Source organism: Panthera pardus, unplaced genomic scaffold (assembly GCF_024362965.1).
Source record: "Panthera pardus isolate Hobbes unplaced genomic scaffold, ASM2436296v1 HiC_scaffold_17, whole genome shotgun sequence".
In the NCBI taxonomy this organism is placed as follows: Eukaryota; Metazoa; Chordata; class Mammalia; order Carnivora; family Felidae; genus Panthera; species Panthera pardus.
In genome coordinates, this window is record NW_026526732.1 from 139,761,744 (window position 1) to 139,780,086 (window position 18,343).

The following is an 18,343-nucleotide window of genomic DNA, read 5'->3' on the forward strand; positions in this document are numbered from 1 at the left end:
GGGGAAGGGAGGTAACGAGAAAAGCGGATCTGATGGAATGAACCGGAAGGCACGTAGGAAGTGAGGTTATTTTTTTTTTTTACTGAGGTATAACCCTGAGTTCATCATTGCTATCTCTGATCTGAGGTATATTTTCTTTTCATATGAAATAAAATAATGTTATGGTCTGTTTAAAATTATTGGTAGACCTCCACAGATGAAACCCATTCAAGGGCTTAGTCTTGATGCTTTCAAAGCAAATCACCTGTCTGTTCCTTTGGCCACTTAGACATGCCACAGTAAGTACAGACAGCAAATTGGGGCGCCTGGGTGGCTCAGTCGGTTAGGCATCCGACTTCAGCTCAGGTCATGATCTCACGGTTCGTGAGTTCGAGCCCCGCGTCGGGCTCTGTGCTGACAGCTCGGAAGCCTAGAGCCTGCTTCGGATTCTGTGTCTCCCTCGCTCTCTGCCCCTCCCCCACTCACGCTTTGTCTCCCTCCATCTCTCAAAAATGAATAAGCGTTAAAAAAAATTTTTTTTAAGTACCGACAGCAATTATTTTAAGCCAGTATAATTTCTTAACACTTCTACTTGTTAAAGCTACTCTTGCTCCTTTCTTACATTATATTATTTAGTTTTACTGCAACATTAATGAGTAGCAGAGTAGAGAAAACAGACTTTGGAGTCAGGCCTGAGTCAGATAAGAGTTCAAAGCTAACTGATTTAAACTTGGGCAGGATACTTCACCCTGGCAGAGCCTCCATTTACACATTAGTAAAATGTAGGAAACCTCCTACTTACTAAGGTTGGAGTGTTAAAATAGATAGCTTATAAAGCCCCTCACACTGACCCCAGACAGATAATAGACTGACTAAATAATAGCCGGTAGTGGAAGCAGTACAAATTGGGTGCTACTCCAGACGCTCGTGTGCTGTATGTACTGTTTAAACACCAGCTGGAAAGGACCTGAGAGTATCGCTAAGGTGTGGACAACCCTTAGAGCAGCTGCGAAGTTTCATTTACTTATTTGCTTACCGAAGTTGATGCGAAGCTTAATTGAGATGAGAAAACACATAACGTGCTTATTATAATCACCACCACACATGATGCCAAGCATTTTACATAGTCATTTACAGATGCTATCTTACTTCATCTTTATAACAACCCAATAAAGTAGTTATGATGATTATCTCCATTTTACAGAGCAGGAAACCAAGTTATGACCAGCCCACTTAGTCACCCTTCCAGTTTACAGATGAAGCTGAGACAAAAAAGGTGAAACTGATTTGTGTGTCAGTTAGAGGCAGGGACAGCCCAGAACCTAATTTCCAAAGGCTAGGAGGTACTCAGAAATCCACATATATGTTTCTTTAATTTTTTAAATATTTATTCATTTGTTTTTGAGAGAGAGAATGAGTATGAGCGAGGGAGGGACAGAGAGAGACACAGAATCCAAAACAGGCTCCAGGCTCCGAGCTGTCTGCACAGAGCCCGAGGCGGGGCTTGAACCTACAATCTGTGAGGTCGTGACCTGAGCCAAAGTCGGACGCTTAACTGACTGAGCCACCCAAGTGTCCCATTAACTTTTTTTTTTTTTTTAAGTTTATTTTGAGAGAGGGAGAGAAAAAGAATCCCAAGCAGGCTCCACACTGTCAGCACAGAGCCCACTGCAGGGCTCAAACTCATGAACTGAGCTCATGACCTGCACCAAAATCAGGGGTCAGCCACTTGAGCCTGAGCCACCTAGACATCCGTCAGATGTCCCCGTATTCAGTGCAGATATTCAGACCTAAAATCCAGATTTACCTCCCCTTGCACTTGAGCAGAATATACTCATTTCCCCTAAAGCTTAGAAGTAAAGAGATTGACTAGGGGGAAAAATATCTAAGGAATAAAAGACCTGACTGTGTATGAATAAAGACAAGAAGCATAATACACAGTGCAATCCTTAGAGCCTCAGGGCTGACACTGGGCCTGAGTGTCCGAGGGGGAACAGGAGAGTTGAGGCTTCAGAAACGCATGGAGGCCCAGTCCCACAGGGTCACAAGAACAACTGGCACAGAGGCGATTTACATTAAGGCTTTGGACCGAGGCTCAGCAGACTGGTTCCTTGCTCTCAAACATTTCTCTTCTCCTAGAGCCACGCTTATGGCTGACCACCTGTGATCCCCAGGGTTCTCTATGCAAATCCCTGCTCAATTCCTAACCCTGCCCTCCTTAAATCCCCGCTATTATTACTCACTTCCGGTTATCATTTCTCCATATGGCTCCTAATCCTCTTTAAAATGATATATTTATACCTCAATAGCTCAGCAATAATTAAGGGCAGGTCATGGGCAACTGACCCACGTGAAAAGCCAATTGATTTTTAGATTCCTTGGCCAGGGGCTACATCGAGTTCCATTTCATTCATACAGTTTCTTAACCTGAGCACGGGTGCCGTGCTTTAGTCACTCCTCGGTGTTGCTTAAGTGTCAGTAGATGTGAAGAGACAGGGATGATGACACCTCCTCCACACCAAGCCCGTTAGGGTGCCGGTGGCACAGAGCCACAGCAGCTGCTGGGCGCATGTTGTCTTCCGGTGTGAGGAGATGGAGAAAAGGTTGGAGATCGCTGGGCTGGGTGATCTTCAAGGCCCCTTCCGTTGCCATTTCACACCAACAGGGATCTGCTGGCCCAGGCACTCTCAAAGGAACCAAAGGATTGTCCTGTAAAATTAAGCTCTGATGGCTCTCATTCATTCAGCCCTGACTGTGTGCTGAGCTTTGCTCAGTTACTCAATAAGTATTTGAGTTCCTCGTATGTGCCAAGCACTGTTCTGGACCCTGGGAATTCATTGTGTATGGTGAAGTCCTCTCCTCAAGGACGTTGGACTCTGGTGAAGACACAATAAATGGGGGGTGGGGGGTGGGGGCGGGGAAGAATAAGATTTAGTTAAGTTCTGTGAATAAAATAAGATAGTGTCAGAATTACTTGAATGGCTACCTGAGGTGGGGTTGGGACATTTCTGAGGAGAGGAGAGTGGTCCAGAAGACAGCCATGTGAAGCCACGGGAGAAGAGCAGCGGGAAGGTCAATGGCACGGCCCCGTGTGTGTGTCTGGGGACCAGGACAGAGGAACATGAAGGCCAATCAGGCAAGGACTAGATCACATACTGCATCGTGGCTGCGGGAAGGAGTGCAGATTTAATTCTGAGAGTGACTGGGAAGCCACAGGAAGGTTTGGAGCAGGAGAGTGACCGATCTGGTTTAGGCTTTAGAACATACTACTGTCCAGGGGGCAGAAGCACCAGGTAGGACCTGCTGCCGGGGACCAGGTGTGAGGACATGGCCTAGACGAGAAATGCAGTAACGGAGGCGATGAGAAGTGGTGGGATTCAGAATATGGTGGAGATAGAGCTGATGGAATGGCCTACTAGTAGATTGAAATGAGATCTAAGAGAAAGAAGATTGAAGAATGGGTCTTAGTTTTGGGGCTAAGCAACTGGGTAAATGGTAATGCTATTGCTGAGGTGGAAAAGGGTTGGGGAGGAATCTAGGGAGGGAATCAGGAGTTTGATTTTGGCCTTGCCATGTTTGCGATCTGAGTAGAGATGTCTCTTCGGCAGCCAGGTTCATAAATCAGAGTTCTGGGGAGAGGTCCAGGCTGCAGGTACAAATTTGGAAGCGATCAGCCTGCAAATGGTATGTAATGTCGTGATGAGTGAACTCCCCTGGGGAGGGCATAGGTGGGGAGGTGAGAAGAGAACTTCCAGAACAAGCCTGGAAGCCCCAAGCACAAAGAGATTTGTTCAACAGGAGGAGGTGCTAGCAAAGGAGATGAGTAGTCAGTGAGATTGGAGTGAACTCAGAGGAGTGTGGTTTCTTGAAACCTAGAGTGTTTGAGGAAAGAACTCATTGATTGAACTGGGATGAATCTGTTGACAGACTGAGTAAAAAAAGCAGGTCTTTGGTGACCACTTCTCTATGGAATGACAAGGATGAGCATCCCACTGGAGTAAGTTGGAGAGAGAATAAGAAGACATGGGGCACCTGGGTGGCTCAGTTGGTTGAGCGTCCGACTTCATTCGGATCATGATCTCGCGGTTTGTGAGTTCAAGCCCCGCGTCAGGCTTGTTGCTGTCGGCCTGTCAGTGCAGAGTCTGCTTTGGATCCTCTGTCCCCCTCTCTCGGCCTCGCTCTGCATGTGCTCTCCCCCCCCCAAAAAAAAATACTTTAAAAAATGTTTAATTTATTTCAAAATAAGGAAGGAAGGGGAAAAATAAAAAGGGGAGGAGAGAGGGAGGGAGGAAGGAAGGAAGGAATGGAGGAAGAGAGGTGGGGAAGGAAGGAAGGAAGGAAGGAAGGAAGGAAGGAAGGAAGGAAGGAAGGGGGGGTAAGGAAGGAAGGAAGGAAAGGGAGGGAGGAAGGAAGGAGGGAAGGAAGGAAGGAAGAGAGTACAGTCCAGACTGGATTATATTCATCTTTATACCAATGGGTGACAAAATATTTTTAATATTTATTTACTGAATATTTATTTTATGACTCGTAAAGGCAAAAGCATATGAAAGTCCCATAACGGGACCCTGAATGTGGAGTCAAGGAAGGAGTTTTGTTTTTTGTTTTGTTTTGTTTTGTTTTGTTTAATAAAGGTGATATTAAGGCCGTCCTCAGGCAGGAATGATCCATTAGAGAAGGATAAACTGAGGATGGAGAAGAGAAAGGGAATAACTGGGAGTGAAGTGCTTGGATAGGCAGAGAGAGGAGACCTAGCTGACGAGCTTACAGGTGGAGAGGGAAAGGGCCACTGCTTCCATCAACCCAGGAAGAAGGTCAAGTGCGTGGGCACAGGTGCGGAGAAATCTCCTGGGAAGATGAAGTGGTCATCTGATGCATCTGTTTCTCTGTGAAGCAAAGCTTGTAACAAGGTCATCAGCTGAACGCGAGAGTGAGTGAGGTCTGAGGGCAGGCGGCTTGTGGAAAAGTCCTCTCAGGAGGGGGAGAGTGACATCAGCGGGGACTAACATGTACTACCGTCACCTCCTGGGTGCAGGTGAGCTGTTAGCGAACGGTTAGTGGCTTTAGCCAAGGTTGGGTTTTGCCAACCAAGTACTTAGAGGGAGAGAGGAGCACAAAGGTCAAGGTCATGGCAAGGAAATGGCAAGAGCCCTGGGCCGTGGGTGAGGATAAGGAGGAAAGCGAGGATATGAACAGGGTGACAGATGTTAAAAAACAAAGAGATCAGCAAGTTCCAAGTCTCCGGCTGGTGCGTTGTTGGGTGAAGGTGTTAGAGCTAGAGGGAGGCCACGGTGATGTTTGAATGTTTCGGAGGTGGTTCAGAAATGCGTGACTGCGAGGCCTATGGTAGCGGTGCCCAGACGTCAGCGTGCGTTGGAAGCACGTGGAGGGCTTGTCCAAACACAGATCGCTAGGCCCATGCGCAGGGTTCTTGGTTCAGTAGGGGAGAGGAGACCTGAGAATTGGCATTTCTAACAAGCTCCCAGTTGCTGCAGCTGCTGCTGGCCCAAGGGCCAAAGTGAACGGGAGGCCGAGGTGGGGTGGAAGAAAAGCTCAGGGACCTTTGAGGCCAGAGTGTGGGATGGATCCACTATCCACCTGGATGTCACGTCACCAAGCTGGTGCTCTGAGACAAAGCAGTGAAGTCACCAGTGAGGGCAAGTGGGTAGAGTCACCCGTGGCTTTAAAGAGACTGGCATTTTTGAGGGAGAAAAGAGGAAAAAGTGGAGGCAACAGTTAGGAGCAGGGAGGCGATGAGCCGTACTCTCCTGACCCCAAAGGATGTGGCAGAAAGATCCACGAGTGCTTGGAAAGATGACAGGAAGTGGGGCTCCTACTTCATGAATGGCAGTGAGGCGCTGGGCGGCTCAGTCCCTTAAGCATCCGACATCAGCTCAGGTCAAGATCTTGCGGTTTGTGGGTTCCAGCCCCACGTCGGGCTCTGGGCTGACAGCTTGGAACCTGCTTCAGATTTTGTGTCTCCCTCTCTCTCTTCCCCTCCCCTGCTTGTGCTTTCTCTCTCTCTCTCTCTCTCTCTCTCTCTCTGTCTCAAAAATAAAAACCTGAAAAAAAAATGTTTTTAAAGGAATGGCAAAAACTTAGAAGAACTTCAAGAGATTAGGGATGAATGGAGGCGGGGGGCAGGGGGGTATGTGAGCGAGGGAGTCAGGCCTGGGGGTGTACAGAACAATTCGGGAGTGACTGGTCAACGGGAGACAGGCAGTGTCACCCCTGAGATTACAAGACCCCCCCGGAACAACTCCTAAAATCTAGAAAAGTGCATTCGATTTTCTGGTTTCTGGAAGGTATCATTTTAATATTACATTAAAATAAGCACGAATATATAATTGATTCGGAAACAAATTCGCAAACATGAAAGTAAGAGCCTTCAAAGATCTTTTAAGCCGCGCTCACAGATCCTTCTCACATATTCACACTTAGGAGAGAAAGTAGGGAATGCCTTGTTTCTAGGTCTTGGGTGAAGGGTGTTGGAAGGAAGCATTTGTACTTTAAGTTGGAAAATGGAAAACTTGAAGACTCAGGGGTGTCTGGCCCTGAGCTCGGGGACAGAACTGCCCACCTGGAGGCCTTCACATCATAGAATCTGCTGCTTCTCACTGGCCCATGTGAGTGAGGCCCAGATCACCAGCAGGCTCTATCTTACGGGCTAGGAGTTGGTCTCGCTCCCTCTCTGGACTTCAGAGTCTCCTGTGTCTCCAAGATGGGCCTCTCTGGAACAGCGCGGTGCCCAACTAATGGAACAGGGAGCATGTGTGAGATGGTAGGGTGTCCGTTTCCTGCCCTTCTCCCCCCTTCAGAATCTGCCAGGGTGGCGTAGTCACAGGGTTGACAAGAATGAAGGGAGGGGTGAGGCTGGGGGAGCTTAGCTGACTGGGGGTCAGACCTTCCAGGGGAATCTTCTAATGATCTTAGGGCGCTTAGCTGGCCCGGCCCCGCCCCCTGCCGCCTGCCCCTGCGCTGCCCAGTGGCCAGGAGATGATGAAGAGGCCGGCCAGGCAGAGGAAAGGGAGGAAGAGGGCCCCGGCCTAAGGCATCAATCGGCAGAAGCCCAGGAGGAGGCACAGACCCCCGACATCCCTCCAGGCCGGGATGGGGCAGCAGTTCAGCTGGGAGGAGGCGGAGGCGGCCGGCGAGATGGACGTGGCCGAGCTCCAGGAGTGGTACAAGAAGTTCGTGGTGGAGTGCCCCAGCGGCTCTCTCTTCATGCACGAGTTTAAGCGCTTCTTCAAGGTCACAGGCAACGAGGAGGCCACCCAGTACGTAGAAGGCATGTTCCGAGCCTTCGACAAGAATGGGGTAAGGCACTGAAGGGGGTGTGGGGGCCAGCTCGTTTCCCACTGAGCTGAGGGAGCGTCACCAGTGGGAGGGAGCGGCCCGTCCCCAGTCCCCCTGCTCTGCTCTCCATTTCCTGCTCACGTTTTCTGTCTCTCTTTCCCCAAACTCTTCTCTCTTCCCATCATTTGGTCCCTTCCCATCTTTCCTTCTCTCCTTTCCATCTCATCTTCTCTCCCCTGTCTCTCTGCTCTTCCTGCCTCCCTCTGTCCACCTGCTGAGAGGAGGTGGGCTGGGCAGAAGGGCACACAGTCCAGTCCTCAATTGGTGTATTTTTGGCCAAGGCTCTACAGCCCAAGGACCTGGTCTCCCACACCCACCAGAGCCCCTGTCACTCTAAAGATAAGGAGCTAAAGAGCTGTCCCAAAAGGATGAGCTCTCTTGGTATAGACTGTGATCTCCCCTTTGTTGGGGTCCTTGGAATTGAGACTGGTCAGGTCTCCCATTCCAGCATGCTGGGAGGGCCTCCTGCACTGACCGGGCAGTTGAACGGATCATGTAAAAGTCCCTTACAACTCTCCAAGCCATGGAAGATTCCATGAGACCATTCCACCACAGGATTTCTTTAAGCCTTCCAATGGCACCTGCAGCTGAGAAGATACTGCATTTTGTCAATCCACCCCTGGAAATAGAATTCAGAAATGGAAACCCCTTCGTTATTTAAGGCTTTCAGTCCAGGGCCTCCACGACCCTTCAAATCATTCGATTTGCCTCAAGTACCTACTTCAGCCTCCCCGAGTTGAGGGGGGTGGTTGTTGGACCTAGATAATTAATCTGGAGAAAGCCTCTGTACTTTTCCATGCGTGGAGAGCTTCACTTTTTAGGCTGAATCACTGGGAAAGCCTGTTTGGGTCTGACCTTGTCCGGGTACTAGTTAGCGTGCATCTGTAGGGGGATGGAGGGTGGGGTAGCGTCAGGGCAACAGAAACCTCCTTAGAGATGAAACCTATGGACTCCCTCGTGGGGCACAGAGTACATTCAGACTTCTCCAAGCTTCTCTTCTGCCCCCTCTCCTCCGAGCCTTCTGCAGCCCATTTAATGATCCAAATGAAGAGAAAACTGGGACAAGAGGAAGTGAGCTGATTTGCCCAAGGTCGTATACTCAAGGGTCCTGACTCCCAGTCGAGTGTGCCTGCTTAGAAGGCTGTTTGTTTTGTTTTGTTTTTAAGAGAGAAAATGGTTTTAAAACAAACCAGATCACACACAACAAGATTTGCTATCATAAATGTATCAATCTTCCCCACATTCACCTTAAAATTCAGTAGGATAGCAACTCAAGATCCAAAAGGGATTGTCAAGGGACACCTGGGTGGCTCCGTCAGTGAAGCGTCCAACTCTTGGTTTCGGCTCAGGTCATGATCTCGGTTCGTGAGTTTGAGCCCCGCATGGGACACTACACTGGCAGCATGGAGCCTGCTTGGCGTTCTCCCTCTCTCACTGCCCCTCTCCTGCTTGTGTGTGTATGTGCCCTCCCTCTCTCTCTAAATAAAGAAACTTAAATGGGAAGGGGGGATTGCCAAGCCTGTGGGCCTGGTACAGCTGTACTCTTTATACCGTATCTCTTTTACAAATTAGCACATGATATTCATTGACTGTTGTTTTCCTTTCTTTAGAACTTTTGTTTTTGATGGTATTTCAAATGTATACCAAGTTGAAAGAATAGCATAAGTAACTCCTATGTACAATTTGTCCAATTGTACATTTTGCCTCATTTGCTTTATCATTCTGTGCATGTGCATGTCTGTCTTTCTTTAGAGAAAGTTGGAGACATCACATCCTTTTACCCCTAAGTATTTCAGTGTGTTCTTTCTAAGAACAAGGACGTGCTCTTAAATAACCTAATACAAAGATGAAAATCAGGAAATTCAATATTGACCCAATTCTATTAGCTAATCCATATTCAAGTTTTGTCAATTTGACATGTGATATGTTCTCTATATTACTTGCTTGTTTTTCTTATTTGGAGCGGGGTTGGGGGGGGTGGGGTGGGATCTGATCACGCATTGCATTTATTTGTCCTGTCTCTAGTCTTTAATTCAGAACCTTCAATGCTTAGCTTTTGTCTTATATGACGCTGACATTTTTGAAGATTGCAGGCCAGTTAATTTGGTAGAACATCCCACAATTTGGGTTTGTTCAGTGTGGCTTTGTGATTAGACTCAGGTTTTCCATTTCTGGCAGAAATGCCCCAGGAGTGATCTCATGTCCTTCTCAGTGCCTCCTGTCGGGGGCACATGATGTTGGTTTATCCCATTACAGGGGTTGGTTACATGGTGTCTGCCAGGTTTCTCCCCCGGAAAGTTACCATTTTTCCTTTGTAATTAACAAGCATCTTATAGGGAGCTACTTTGAGAGAAGTCAATATCCTGGCGCTCCTCTGATTTTCATCTGCTAGCTTTGGCATCCATCGATAGTTTTCGCATTCCACCATCCCTTCTCCATTTATTAATTGGAATTCTACTGTTGAGGAAGAGCTTTCCAGAGGTGTGGTAAGTTCCTCTGTCAGGGACTGAGCCTTTTTCTTTCTTTTCCCGCTTAGTTTCTGTCTCCAAACCCACACCCTTCTCCACTCCCCACATTGGCACCATCTTGATGTTAGTGAGTCCGATTTCTGGGCAACTGGTCTGAGCTTTCGGAGACAAATAAAATCAAGAGTTCATAGATACAGCTCACATGTCGAAATCTGAGGTGACAGCGCGGCGCCTGGGTGGTTCAGTGGGCGAAGCGTCCGACTTCGGCTCGGGTCATGATCTCACGGTTCGTGGGCTTGAGCCCCGCGTCGGGCTCTGTGCTGACAGCTCACAGCTTGGATCCTGCTTCCGATTCTGTGTCTCCTGCTCTGTCTCCCCCTCCTCCGCTCATGCTCCCTCTTTCAAAAATGAATAAACATTAAAAAAAATTTTAACCTAGGGTGATAGAAATGGGAGTTTGGTGGAGGCAAAGAGGCCAGAGCGCCTCATCCCTGCTACGCCTCTCCCTTGCGACACTCTTCTCTCCAGTGGTTGCCCTGCGATGCACTGGGATGGAAGCAAAGGGAAGGTGAAATCAAATGTCATTTGGGATCCTTATGTAACGTGTGCTAAGGCCGGGGCTGGTGCACAAATGCAGCCAATTCAGGGAGAAATGGGGCAGGTAATCCCACAGAGCAGATCACACGCCTGTCACTTCTGCTCCTACTCTTGAGTGGACAGAGGCATTTCCATCATCTTCCCATTGCTCTGTAGGTAATTGAAGCTGACGAGGGCCCGGCACAGAGCGTGAGATGAGTGAGTCCCAGCTGGGAGCTTCCCAGGTCTCGTCCTGGGGTCGGAGCAACTTTACAGCTGAGGTCACTCCTCGGGAAGGGCTAACTCTAGTGTGCCTCATGGGAGGCAAGGGCTCATTGTGGTAACCGTGTCATGTTGAGGGAGGATGCTGTCAGGACAGAATGTTCTAGACAAAGAATGTTGGAGAATCTATAGAGCTGGAGAGGATTTATCAGTGGTTTTGGTTTTTTGGTTTTTCTCTCTGTGGTGCTAGATACAAGGCTCATTTTTTTTAGACAGTCATATACCTTGAGAGGAGTAAGAAAGTTCTCAACTTGAACTAGAAAAGACATGTAGCTTGAAAGGCTCTGCCATTTCCAGAGTGGGCTTCCCTTGAGCAACTTATTTAACCTCTCTGAGTCTCAGTTTCCTCATCCGTAAAGTGGGTATAACAAACCTAAGAGAAATGGTGTGTGTGAAATAGACGGTTCCTACCAGCCATTTTGCTTTCTTTCTTTTTTATTTATAACCCTTTTTAAAGTTTATTTATTTATTTTGAGAGAGAGAGAGAACAAGTTGGGGAAGGGCAGAGACAGAGGGAGAGAGAGAATCCCAAGCAGGCTTCTCACTGTCAGCGCACTCGAACTCACAAACCGTGAGATCATGACCTGAGCCAAAGTTGGACACTTAACTGACTGAGCCCCCCAGACACCCCTACCAGCCATTTTGCATACATTTTCCTACTCTTATTAAAAAAAACATAAGGTTAATTTTTAGCAAACTTAATAAGTAACAATTACTGATGAAAATAATCTTTTAAAGAACAACCAATCATCACAGCGTATACCTTAAACTTACACAATGTTCTTTAAAAGGCTATTCGGCAATTATATCTCAATAAAGCTTGCGGGGGAGGGGCGGTTGTTGGAAACAAGCCGGATAACCTTCAATGAGTGAGTAGAATAAAGGAGGGGCTATTCATGCAGTGGAGGACCACTCAGCGATAGCAGGGAAGGGAGTGCTGATACACTCAACAGCTTGGATGACTCCCCAGGGCTTTGCATTGAGCACAACAAGCCCACCTTAAAGGGCTACATACTGTGTGATTTCATTTGTATACCATTCTTCAAGTGGATACGCTATAGTGATGGAGATCAGATTAATGGCTGCCGAGAGTGACAGTCTGGTCGGAGGAAGGATGTAACTCTTAAGTGGTAACAGAGAGCGTCCTCGTATTGATATTAGATACTACTCATAGCTTCATGTGTGACAAAATCTCATAGAATGATAGACTGACACAAACAGCGGATTAAACACTAGTGAAAAAAGAGAAAAGAACAGCCATTGCTAAGAACCTACCCTAAAGAAATTACCAGAGATATATGAAATATATATATATATATACACACACAATATATATATATAGTAAATATATATATACACACAATATATATATATTGTAAATATATATATACACACACAAAGATGTTCATTGTGTAACATAAAATATTTAAACCAGGTTCATAGAGCCCAAGGGACTGCTTGAGGGGAGTACCCCTCAAAAAAATAAAAGGTATGATTTCAATTAATTGTAAAGACATGGGGCATTTTAAGATAAAAATCCAGGAAATAACATAGCTACAGTCTGACCTCGATTAGGTAAATACATGGTGGGGGGTGTGGAAGACCAGAAGTAACCGCATAAAAGATGTTGAAATAGACACTTTGGGGGGCACCTGGGTGGCTCAGTCGGTTGAGCATCTGACTTCGGCTCAGGTCATGATCTCACGGTTTATGAGTTCGAGCCCCATGTCGGGCTGTGTGCTGATAGCTCAGAGCCTGGAGCCTGCTTGGGATTCAGTGTCTCCCTCTCTCTCTGCCCCTCCCCCATACTCTCTCTCTCTCTCTCTCTCTCTCAAAATAAACATTAAAAAATAACTTAAAAAATAATAATGGCCAACATGATATATATATGTGTGTGTATATATATATATATATATATATATATATATATATATATATCATGTTATATATCATGTTATATATATAGTTCTATATATATATATATGACATGACACTTTGGGTGTTGAAGTGGGCTCGTTTTGTTTTCTTCTTGGTTTTTCCTTAGGCTTTCTAATTTGCCTCATGTTCTGCTGTGTTCTGTGGTTTCCTTGTTGCTCACCCAAGCACCCCTTGATCTGGGGGTGGGGCCGCCTGAGTGGCATGACCCAGTAGGACAGAGGTCCTCTGGGCCAGCGATGTCATTTCTGATGACAAAGTCCTGTGAGTGACAGCCACTCCTGGGAGAGTGATGACTCAGCTTCTGGCTTTGGAGAGCTGAGGTCCCCACCCTCAGAAGATGGGAGGAAGGGGTGCCTGGGTGGCTCAGTCGGTTGAGCGTCCGACTTCGGCTCAGGTCATGATCTCGCGGTCCGTGGGTTCGAGCCCCGCGTCGGGCTCTGTGCTGACAGCTCAGAGCCTGGAGCCTGTTTCAGATTCTGTGTCTCCCTCTTTCTCTGACCCTCCCCTGTTCATGCTCTCTCTCTGTCTCAAAAATAAATAAATGTTAAAAAAAAATTAAAAAAAAAAAAAAAAAGACGGGAGGGAGCACCCATAAGTGGGAACACCCTTGTGAAGCTCACCCTGACCAGCCCACTGCGGACACCATCACCGCAAGCCTCTCCCCTCACACTCGACTGGCGTAGAAGGGCAAGAAGCAGGTGTGCCCCCTGCCTCTTGTTGACTGCTTTTCGAGTAATTGTTGCCACATTTGTGTTAGAAGGAGTTTCAGTGACCTGGTCAGAGTCGCCACAGAAGCAGACTGTGCCCGTCTCCTACCTCTGGGGGGTTAGCACCTGAGCTCTGTCTCCCGCCCTCCTTCCTGGGTGGGGACAGGCGGTGCCTGTCCTTCAGGGAAGGTAATGTCCACACGGGGCTGGAGCCATCGCCTGTCTGCCTCCCCTCGGGCTCGGAAGGTGTAAAAGGATAAAGGACATTTTTACCATGAGCACTGCTTTCTCATCTTCCAGAGGTGCCTTAGTCCCAGATTGAAATTAAGTCAATCACGTATTCGTTGATTCATAAATACTTTTGAGACCCTGACTCTGCACATAAGTGGCGCCATGCTAAGCACAAAGGGGAGACAAAGGCAACGTAAGCCCCTCTTTTCTCCAGGAGCATATGTAGAATACAGCTCAAGAATGAGACAGACTTACGAAACGGCCAAGTGGCGATGCCAGAATAAGGCCCAAACTGTGCGGATTAAAGTGTAAGTGTTGTGAATGTTAGAAGAGGGATCAAGAGAGACAGACCACTGTAGGTGGTCAGAGAAGGAAGACTTCCTGAAAGAGGGGACCCTTGAGCTGGGCCTTGAAGGACGGGTAGAGTTGAGTGATCACAGACTGGGAAAGGATGCCGGGGTGGCCGTAGAAGCCACGTGGATGGCCAGAGGCAAAGCCTTGGATTTGTAGGCACGGACGGCCCAGCATCGGGCCCTCGCCTGAGCTCTGGGGAAGGCGGGAGGGACCTCACAGCTCCCACTCCCGCTGCAGGACAACACCATCGACTTCTTGGAGTATGTGGCCGCCCTGAACCTCGTGCTGAGGGGCACCCTGGAACACAAGCTGAAGTGGACCTTCAAGATCTATGACAAGGACCGCAATGGCTGCATCGACCGCCTGGAGCTGCTCGACATTGTGGAGGTCAGCATCCGCCCGTGGGGCCTGGGCGCGTGAGCGCTGCTGGGCTCTGAGGCCCGGCCCCTCAAGTGGGGGCCCCCGGGGCTGGGGTGGGGGAAGGAGCACGGGGATCATTCGGAGGGTGCTTTCTGACAAAGGTCAGAATTAAGCTAGAAATCCACTACAAAAAGATACCTTAAAAAAATCCCCATCTGTTTGGAAATAAGGCGGTACATTCCTAACTCCTCCATAAATGAAAGACGTTACATCACGTGCATATACGCACCAAGTGCATGGAGCCGGATTATAATGCTCACGTAACATAATCAGCTGTGGAGTGCGGCCGACGCTGGACTTGCAGAGCATTTTAGCGCCTTAAAAGGTAGATGTCAGAAAATTAAGAGGCTGGAAATCGCTGATGTTAGAAGTCATCTCAAGAAATTAGAAAAAAGAAGAGTAAATTAATGAGAGGCAATTAAGAGGTGAGAGGCATGAGGCATGAGAGGTGCCAGTGAGAGGCACCTGGGTGGCTCGGTCGGTTAAGTGTCTCTGACTTCGACTCAGGTCATGATCTCACAGCTCGTGAGTTCGAGCCCCGGGTCGGGCTCTGTGCTGACAGCTCAGGGCCTGGAGCTGCTCCGGAGTCTGTGTCTCCCTCTCTGCCCCTCCCCGACTCATGCTCTGTCTCTCTCTCTCTCTCTCTCTCAAAGTAAATAAACATTACAAAAAGTTAAAAAAAAAAAAAAAGCAATGAGAGTAGAAGAAAGAATCTACTATGGCACAGACTGACCCCTGACCTGCGTCACCCTGTTACGGCCCTAGAACTGCACTCCCAGGGGGCGGTTGTCTGCCCATTTCACAGATAAAGAAGTCGCCTCGGGGCAGTTCTGTGGTTTGCCCAAGTTCATCCATCCCAGGAGGCACTGCAGCTGGCCCTAGCCCCGGGGCTCTCAGACCCCGGTCAGTGGGACCCACGTTGTGCCAGGCACTGCACTGGGCAGTGAGGGCCTGGGGATCGACAAGACAGGCATCTGTCCACGGAGCTCCCCATCAAGGAACTGAGGAAAACCCTCACATTTGTCTGTCTCTTCCCCACTTCACTTCACCAACGCCGCCTCGTGGGGAGAGGAAACAGGGCAAGGCAGAAACCTGTCCTTTCCCTCGTCCAAATGCCGGTATCCCCCCTCGTCCTGTTTTACACACACATCCATAAGTATCCTCTTTTCCCCTCTGGGTCTCCATCTCCTCCTGGGCAAAGTGGACTTGGGAACATCACAGTGCTGGGTCCATCCCTCATTGAGGGTCTTGGGTTTCACTTTGACAGTCACAGGACATCAGGATGAGGTGGCCTATGAGGCCTGACACTCCTCAGCTGGAACTAGGCCAGTGGGACCCTGAGAGAGTAGCCCGAGGACAGGTGGATTTTTATTTGGGTCTGGGGCCTGTGGTCCTACAGTGTACAGGCTAGGGGGCAGCGCTGGGGACACAGGGCTGAGGGCCTGGGGTCCCGGCAGAGGGAGGGAGGAAGGGAGCTATCGGTTTTCTCTCGCAGGCGATCTACAAGCTGAAGAAAGCCTGCAGGGTGGAGGAGGAGGCCGAGCAGCAAGGACAGCTGCTCACACCCGAGGAGGTGGTGGACAGGATCTTCCTTCTGGTGGATGAGAACGGAGATGGTAAGGGGGCGGGGCTGCCCACGCCACAGCACCCCCACTTTCCGGCCCTGCGACCTTGGACAAGGCCCGCCACCTCCCAGCCACTGTTATCCTCATCTGTGAACCGGGTGCAGAGAGGAGGACGCAAAATAACAGGGGCGTCACTGGCACGTGATGCGATGTTCACCAGAGTGATTTAAGCCCCGGCCAGAGTTGCTGATGCCCGCCCGGCAAGCACAGCAAGAGAATAGGAGCTTTGGACTCAGGCAGACCATTTAAACTCCTAGCATGGCCTCAGTTTTCTCATCTGGAAAATAGGGATAAAAACGCTCCAGAGGAATAAATAGGGTAAATGTATTTGAGAGATGGGCATAGGATAGCTACCCCCCACCCCGCCCCCCAAGGCTATTTAGGCCTCCTCCCTGCAGCTGGACGCACCAGCCCCAAGGCTGTGAAGGGAGGGAACTGGCTGGGGACACACCCAGAAGAGCCCTCAGGACCATTTTGAAGGCACCGTGGGCAAAAGGAAAGCTTAAATTCCTTTGCAAAGCAAGCCCCTTAAAGAGACCCTTGAAGCCTCCGGGAGACTCCTGGAGAATTGGAGAGTTGACAAGCCCCGAGCTTGGGCCCTGGGACTGCAGGCCCGTTTGTGTACGAGGCGTCGGTTTGTGCAAGAGGACGCGCCCTGGGAGGGAAGGCCTCTCCTCTCGCCCCCAACCCCATTTCTTCCACTCTCCCGCATGACCATCTCTCCTACCCCTTGCCCAGGCCAGCTGTCTCTGAATGAGTTCATTGAAGGTGCCCGTCGTGACAAGTGGGTGATGAAGATGCTCCAGATGGACATGAACCCCGGTGGCTGGATCTCTCAGCAGAGGCGGAAAAGCGCCATGTTCTGAGGGGTCTGGGGCCTTCGGGAGTCCACAGGCCCCTCCAAGACTCCGGGTTCACCAGGTTTCCAGAGTAGAGGGAGGGGCCCTGGCTCAGCCTGTGTATGCTCACTCTTATCTGCCCCCCCCCCCACCATGAAAGGGGTTGGGACCGAGCAGGGGGTAGGGGCCGTTGGGCTGAAGTGGCCAATGGGAGACGGTCCACTGGGAGGATGTACTGGGGTGGTGAAGGGAACTGGTTTCCTCTCTCTCCCTTCAACTGCTTCTGGAACAAGTATGTGTTGGCGGCGGGGGTGGGGGGGTGGGGGGGTGGTTTCCACAGTCTCCTACAGGGTTCTCAGCCGGAAGCAGGGCAATACTGGGAGGGTGGGGCTGGGGGGTCCCATAGACCAAATTAGCAACGAGAGTGCCCACACAGTGTGACACAGAAATAGGAGTCGGGGGGTGAGTGTGATAATAATTACACCCCCCCCCCCAGGATCCTGAGGAGTTCATGGGGAGGGCTCTTGCCTCCCCCTCCCCAACCTGTCCTCACCAGGGGTGTCAACAAGGGAAAACTGCATCCTGAAAGGCTCTGGTCTTCCCGTCCTTGGAGGGGTCGGCTGTGCTTAAAGGGGCTGTTTCAGCTCTGCCCTGGTGCTGCTCCCCCAGTCCCTGCTGTCAACCCACACCCCCACACAATCCTTCTGTCCCTGTCCCTACCCCTCATCCACACTCCGCACCCCCAACCACACCCCCACCCCCCATCCCCCTGCCTCCTGCCCCCTGCCCCCTGCCTGTGCATGGACCTGCCAGGATTCCCGGCCACAAGCCGGATGTGTCTCCTTGAAGGATGCGGAAACCTCTCTCTGTCTCTGGGAAGAACTGGTCCTAGGCCCGGCTTTGCCTCCAGCCGCTATGTGACCCAAGACGACCATTTCTCTCTCCCTAACCTCAATTATCTCATCCGTGAGCAGGTTGGACTGAACAGGCAGTGCTCAGATAATTATTTGTTATAGATGTGGAATTATTTTGTTATACAAACTCTATATGCGACCCTATTACAAACTAGATTTAAAGGGAGTCCCTCTGGTTGAAGAGGGGTGCTAAGGAACTCAGAACAGGAACTCGTTCGAATACATATGTTTTTATGTTGATGGATGAAAAATAAAACTCACCTACTGAACGGCGATTTCATAGGTATGCCATTCATATAAAGTTTGCTTTAGAAACACATTTCAGGTGAAAAAGGGTTGATTAAAAAATAATAGCAATCCAGGGCGCCTGGGTGGCTCAGTCGGTTAAGCGGCCGACTTCAGCTCAGGTCATGATCTCGCGGTCCGTGAGTTCAAGCCCCATGTCGGGCTCAGTGCTGACAGCTCAGAGCCTGGAGCCTGTTTCAGATTCTGTGTCTCCCTCTCTCTGACCCTCCCCCATTCATGCTCTGTCTCTCTCTGTCTCAAAAATAAATAAACGTTAAAAAAAAAATTAAAAAAAAAATAATAGCAATCCAAGTGGGACACAGATAAGTCCGCAAGTCATGAAGGTGGTATGTGACCGACTTGGGGAAATGT

At 49.4% G+C, this 18,343-nt stretch overlaps 1 protein-coding gene across 1 annotated transcript; it reads left to right on the forward strand.

Moving 5' to 3' along the window:
• The first annotated feature begins 6,931 nt into the window (after positions 1–6,931).
• On the forward strand, positions 6,932–17,092 carry GUCA1B (guanylate cyclase activator 1B). Its single transcript, XM_019457126.2, has 4 exons — positions 6,932–7,293; positions 14,126–14,275; positions 15,804–15,924; positions 16,672–17,092. Exons 1-4 carry the CDS (start codon positions 7,087–7,089, stop codon positions 16,797–16,799), a joined length of 606 nt encoding a protein of 201 aa, XP_019312671.1. The 5' UTR covers positions 6,932–7,086; the 3' UTR covers positions 16,800–17,092.
• The last annotated feature ends 1,251 nt before the right edge of the window (positions 17,093–18,343 follow it).